Consider the following 6,718-nt stretch of genomic DNA (forward strand, 5'->3'; position numbering starts at 1 on the left):
CCCTTAACTCACCAAGATATCAAGAAATATATGCCAGGTAATCAAATCACCTGTTAGTCTTTTCCTTTCCAAAACGCCGGTGAAGAGATTCCAAATTAGGCTTGTTTTTAAATCACAAACCAGAAAATTAAGGAAAGGGGGAAGCAACCTGGCAAACCTTTGCTTTCTGCGATCATCAAGCATATGACAAGTGTCTAACCCTCTGCTACACTTGCTCAGTGCCTTTCTTCTTTCCTAGACCATCCTGGGTATTCAATGTGAGCTCCAGAAACAGCTCAGGAATTTCATTTCCTTGGACCAACTTCCTATGACTCCCCGATATGGTGATGGACGGTGCCTTGAAGGAGGGAAGCAACCAAGGTTTGCCGCTGTCCCTTCTGTTTTCGGCAAAGGTATAAAATTCGCCATCAAGGATGGCATCGTAACAGCCGATATTATAGGAGTAGCCAATGAAGATAGCAGGCGGCTAGCTGCCATTCTCAACAATGCTCATTACCTGGAAAACCTACATTTTACCATAGAGGGGAGGGACACACACTACTTCATTAAGCTCGGGTCTCTGGAGGAAGACCTGGTGCTCATTGGTAACACTGGGGGGAGGCGCATTCTGGAGAACGGTGTCAATGTCACCGTGTCCCAGATGACTTCCGTGTTGAATGGGAGGACTAGACGGTTTGCAGATATCCAGCTCCAGCATGGGGCTCTGTGCTTCAACATCCGGTATGGGACGACTGTCGAAGAGGAGAAGAACCACGTGTTGGAGATCGCCAGACAGCGCGCTGTGGCCCAGGCCTGGACTAAGGAACAAAGAAGGCTGCAAGAAGGGGAAGAGGGGATCCGGGCGTGGACAGAGGGGGAGAAACAGCAGCTGCTGAGTACCGGGAGAGTGCAAGGTTATGATGGGTATTTTGTTTTGTCTGTCGAGCAGTATTTAGAACTTTCTGACAGTGCCAATAATATTCACTTTATGAGACAGAGCGAAATAGGCAGGAGGTAACAGAAAAAACTCTGCCTTTGCGTCACCAAAGACTGCCTGTTTTTAAAACATACAATGGTTTATTGTATCGGTTTTCTAGATCAGAACTCTGTATATGTAAATATGGAGGAAAAACATATCCAACTGCCTTTCAATGTGACAGAAGATGGTATTTTAATATTGTTTGTTTAAACTCTTTAAGAAATGACAGATTTTTAGTTCTTGTGTGGCAGTATTCAAAATAACACAAGTAGAAATCAAACAACTAAAAAAGTTTTCAGCAAGCACCACTTTCAATTTGTTGAGCCATGCATATGTTCAAATATAAAGCAAGAACCCGAGGTTCTCTGTTGCGACACAAGGTTACATACTCAGCTGTTGGCAGAACTTGCGGGCTATTTGAAAGGTGGTGCAATAGGATCTGAGCCGTGTGTTTCGAAAGACTACCAGCTCTTTCACGTGTTCCAGATCTGTTACAGGAAACTTCAAAAGAAGTGTAAAATGTCCTCGGCCACCATCTCCTAGAATCAGGACCCATTTACCCTTCCTCCCTAATGATTCCTCCTTGCTTGTTGAAATAAATGCCATGTTGTTGTGCTGTGTTTTGGCGTGTGGTGGCTGGGTTCCGTCTACCACACTTCCCTGTGGGTGTGGTCACCAAACCCAATTGCCACTATCTGCTTGTGTATACATGATACCAAGGCAGCTGGCCAATGACTCTCCTCCCACCCAACCTGTTTTGACTACATTTTGTACTCAGTTGTCCAGCTGTATTGGTGTCATGTAAACATAGCTTTTATTAACCCAAGTAGGAATTTCTCATTTATATATAGGGTGTGTTTTGGTCATAGTTTCACATTCGTGATTCAGTATTTATACACTAATCCAATGGTTTTGTGCACATGAAAGGTAATTTACTACCAAGTGTGATTCTGATACAAAAAAAAAAAAGGCTTTCACAGACATACATGCCTGTGATGTCGATACATTACACTCACTACTACTGCAGAAATTCATAAGAGCCAAAACCTTAAAAAAAAAAAAAAAAAAAAAAGACATAATATTAAGGTGAAAGGAAAGTACCAGTGGGAAGACCAAACTAAACATCACGAAAGTTGCTGCCATGTTGTTTACCCCACTTAGATTTATCTTTCAAATGTACAGTTCTGTAGTGAACATTTCCCAGCCGTAGTCAGGAAATGTAATTGAGCCCTTTCCAACCTAACACATTTCAACTAATTATAGAGAGGCAGACTATTTTTTACTAAGATAATTTATATGGATAGTTATTTTAGTTCTCTGTCTTTGCCCATTTATTATTTATTTAATCATCTCTCCTGCCTGGGAAAATAGCTATTTTCCAGGAAGGGTTATTTTGTTCTGTGATCATTTAAAATTTAGAAAAAAAGATCAGGATTAGTGTTAATATCAGCTGCAATTTCTCAATCTGTATGAATCCTGTCATCCAAGAAGCCCCTTGGTGAACTGGGAGATTTGTGCCCAGTGACAAAGATTTTGTAAGCTGCTGTGCAATTGTGAGTTACCACAAATGAAAATACAGGACAGCACAATGTGGCCTGTGGAGAAATCCCCTGAGCCAGCTTCAGCACTTTTCATCACCGAGTCTGGACATTTGCTGTGTCTGAAGGAGAATTTGTGATGGAATGTCGCAGTTTGGACTCTTGCCAGCTACTACCTAAATGCAGTGTGGGGTCAGTGCCTTGCTTTGTGATGACTGTCTTTTTGGGAAATATGCAAAGTCAGAATCCAGGCTCACATTAAGGTTTTTAAAGAGTCTGACTCCTAACTACACAAAGTAGAGTGAGACAAAGGCAAGGACCCACAGACAGCAGGGGAGGGTGTATCCAAACATTTCATTTTCAAAACCTTCAGGTTGGGGTTACCACATTCTTACACACATATTGTGAGAGAGAGAATTCATGATGAACCCATCTCTCTTTTTAATTGGAAGGACACCAGCTCAAGAGATGACTAATCCAGACTACAACCATACTATTGGAGTTTTTTCCCCTGAATCAGGCCTGTGTTAATGGTATAGTATTTATCAGGACAGGATTCTAAAATTACTCACAAACTTGTTGAAAATTTGAATACCTCCACACCAGCCTAAAAATGGACCTTAAGTTCCTAGAACCTCTGATGTTCTTTTAAATCAATGGAAAAATGATTTATGAACTGTATATACAGAGTACATTCATAAATGTGATGATGTATTTTATCACTAATCCAAGATGTCAATATTAGAGTCTATTTTGCTTATATTTTAAGCAATTATACTTTTTTGCAATTCACTGATGATGTATCATTTTCAAACTGCTTTAAATATCCATTAGAAACAAGTATTTGAAGCTTTTACTTAATAGTAATTACCTTGAACTGTGCATTTCTAGTTTGTAATACATATTTATTTAGTTTGTGCCTTTGGTTTCTTAAAGTTATATTTGTATTATAGTCAGGAAATGCACTTTTTATCACTAACAGCTGTGGTTCTAATACTGCCTTGAACCATTACTGTTCTCTTTACCACTTCCAAAGTTTTTTGGAGGTAAGAGGAAAAAACCCAAAAGGTTAGCACACTAATGAGTAGTAAATCTAAGAGAAACATTTGTCATTTCTTAATAAGAACGTGGAGATATTGAATACATCACTTCCTGTTCATCTGAATACAAAGAATGCCTTTACTGACTTGTAGTTCTGAAGTTTAAAGAAAGAACAATTCGTTTGCATTTCCTGATGAAAGTAAAAGCATTTTAAAGAGAAATACATGAATTTCTCATACCCAGAAGACATGCAGCTGACACTACTACACAGCCACACAGCATTCAAGTCAGCTTGAGTGAGAGCACAGCAGTTGGGCTCTCCTATGAAGACTCTTCTGGGCTGGAGGCAGGGAATACTCCGTGATTGTTTCTTTTTCCTAGTTAGGCCCATTTTACTTGTTGGTTTTGTTTTGTTTTGACTCTTGCACTACAGTCTAGAGATCCAAAAGAGCTGAAAAGTTCATAGTTGAACAGCCATTTAAATATATTTATTTTTAGTTGTCATTCTAATCATTGCTGATTAGAAGCATGACTCCTGAAGGAAAGGGAAATAAAGCCCAATTCATACTAATTTTTAGTAAAACACTCACCATATAAATAGGCTTTATTGGGTTTAATTTTTAACCCAACAAAATAATGTATAAAATAAGTGTGTCCTTTACTGTCAATTTATCTATAAGATCTATAATATATAGACTATATATATAACATAATATATACAACATAGCAAATATATGAAAACTTAACAATGTATAATTTGGAATTCACATGCTACGTAGAGAGGTATACAACTAAATTCTGATTTTCATAAGGTTTTTTTTTATTACTATTGACACAGTTTCAAGCATCCTATCATGTTGTTTCTACTACTTTTTTCTTCTCTTTCATTTTTTTGAAACAAATTTTTTTAACCAGACCAGGCCCCACTGTAATATCACCTAAGAGAGTCAGGACAGTTTTTGCATTTATAAAGATATGTTCCTGTAAGGGCAATTGTAATGGAGTTCAGTGGTAATGGAAGCAAAAGTACAGTAATCAAGTGTGGAAAGGAACTTTTGGAGAGACTGAAATGTATTACAGCTTCTAGAAAAACTGAAGGCTACAGATTAGATGCAACATTCTTGTGTTCTTGGAGGAACTCACATACACATAGCTGACCTGAGTAGTACTTCAGATCTCAGACTGCTCTTCCACAGCCTTCTGTAAGGTTCTTTATTCTGCAAAAAAAAAAAAAAAAAAACAAAAAAAAAAAAAAAAAAAAAAAAGCAAAACAAACAAAAAAAAAACAGAAAACAACAAACAACAAAAAATAATTCAACCATGAAATAGTGACTGTTCCAGCGTGTCCTTCATGTGAAAGCTATTAAGGACCAAATATACTACTGTGTATAAGAAGAAATTACTTCCTAAACAGTAACTGAAAATAGTTAGAGTTAAACTTGCTGTGGATTTTGTCTTGGCAGTTGTCATCTTACATTATTTGTCAAAGGAAATGTGTTTGGCAGTTAAAAAAATCTTTCCTTAGATTTAGTGGTGGACTTTAACCTCTTAAATAAATGTTAGTATATCAGATTGTGTCCTTGAAAAATATTTTACTTGTATGATTCATGACAATGTCTAAATCTTTACTATTCTTCTGGCAAAAGCATCAGTAAGAGAGAAGGTGAAAAAGAGAAGTATAGCCTTTACGTCAGAAAAATATTCTTTTTAGCTGCTTACTTTCTCATGAGAAGTAAAGGTGTTTACAGTGTATGCCAAGATTTTCAGTTTCTATATAACAACAGTTAGAGGTTCTAATCATACTGGAAATTGTGTTATAATGGCCTGAGCCATGTTGCTAGGAAACAATAGGTTCCAGTTTTGTATTCCTGCTCTCACTCCTGTGCTGAAAAGTGACTGGATACTGTACAGGTTCATGTTCTCTGGCTGCAGTTAAATGGTCTTTTGCATTTTGCTCTGGCTTTCAGGTCAGAAGCATGCATTTTTCTACAGAGCATCACAACAACATGCTGTAAATATTTAAAGTTAAACATTATGTGTTGATATTTGAAACAAAAAAGTACTTTGAATATTTCATTTTTAAAAAATAAAATGACAAATGAACACTGTGTCTCATTTTATTCATGCGCCAAACTGCATTCTCAAGTCAGTCTGGTCACCTGAGATTTGAAAAGTGGCTCCCTAACATAGAGCAATAAAACCGCATAATCTTGAAAATATACATGTAGAAATCAGAAAGGCACTAATCGTAAGAGGACATCTTTTCACTTTTATTTTTCATACATATAGGATCACTGACACCAATGACCATTTAATAAAAAAAGAAGAGTAGCTGTTTCAAGTTTAAAAGCCTCTAGGCTAGGACTTATAAAGGTTCTCCCTCCTGTTGATACCTTTCTCAGCAATAGAAAGAAAATTAAGGATTGAAAAACAGGGGTGGGAGGGAGCTAGGAGAGCAAGGCAACCCAATGCACTGGCAAAGAATTGGATGGGCCAGGGGAGGTGATCAGGAGAGACTAAAAAATAACTCTTCTGAGGCCCAAAATCCTGGGCAGTTACAATGGCCCTTTGGCACTTACTTTTCACAAAAAGACATTTACAAGTGACACTGGGAAAGCTGGCCAACAGATTTTCCAAAATTCATCTTTATAATAATGTAATATAATATATATTATATATAATATAATATAATATAATAATACAATATAATATATATTATATATAATATATTATATTATAATATAATATAATAATACAATCCAAATAGGCTGTTATTGCACTTTGCTTGAAATCCTGGAATTTACACCACTCTCAAATGTCCTGTGCTTTTTTATTCACCAATATATAGCTGCTGCTGCTGCTTAGTCGCTTCAGTCGTGTCCAACTCTGTGCGACCCCATAGACAGCAGCCCACCAGGCTCCCCCATCCCTGGGATTCTCCAGGCAAGAACACTGGAGTGGGTTGCCATTTCCTTCTCCAACGCGTGAAAGTAAAGTCGCTCAGTTGTGTCTGACTCTTAGCGACCCCATGGACTGCAGCCTACCAGGCTCCTCCATCCATGGAATTTTCCAGGCAAGAGTACCAATATATAGAGATACCTTGAAAAGATTCACAGAACAGAAGACAATCTTGATTGTTTCAACCCAACCAATCAACAAAAAAAGCAATGGGGGTGGGGAG

At 37.6% G+C, this 6,718-nt stretch overlaps 1 protein-coding gene across 1 annotated transcript in view; it reads left to right on the forward strand.

The window, feature by feature from the left end:
* Window positions 1-1,711, forward strand: part of LOC102276527 (teneurin-1) — a 413,260-nt gene extending 411,549 nt beyond the window's left edge. Inside the window, exon 27 of the mRNA XM_070365791.1 lies at window positions 239-1,711. Coding sequence (XP_070221892.1) covers window positions 239-997 — 759 coding nt within the window. The 3' untranslated portion in view covers window positions 998-1,711. The remainder of the gene's footprint in view (window positions 1-238) is intronic.
* The last annotated feature ends 5,007 nt before the right edge of the window (window positions 1,712-6,718 follow it).

Source organism: Bos mutus, chromosome X, assembly GCF_027580195.1.
Source record: "Bos mutus isolate GX-2022 chromosome X, NWIPB_WYAK_1.1, whole genome shotgun sequence".
In the NCBI taxonomy this organism is placed as follows: domain Eukaryota; kingdom Metazoa; phylum Chordata; class Mammalia; order Artiodactyla; family Bovidae; genus Bos; species Bos mutus.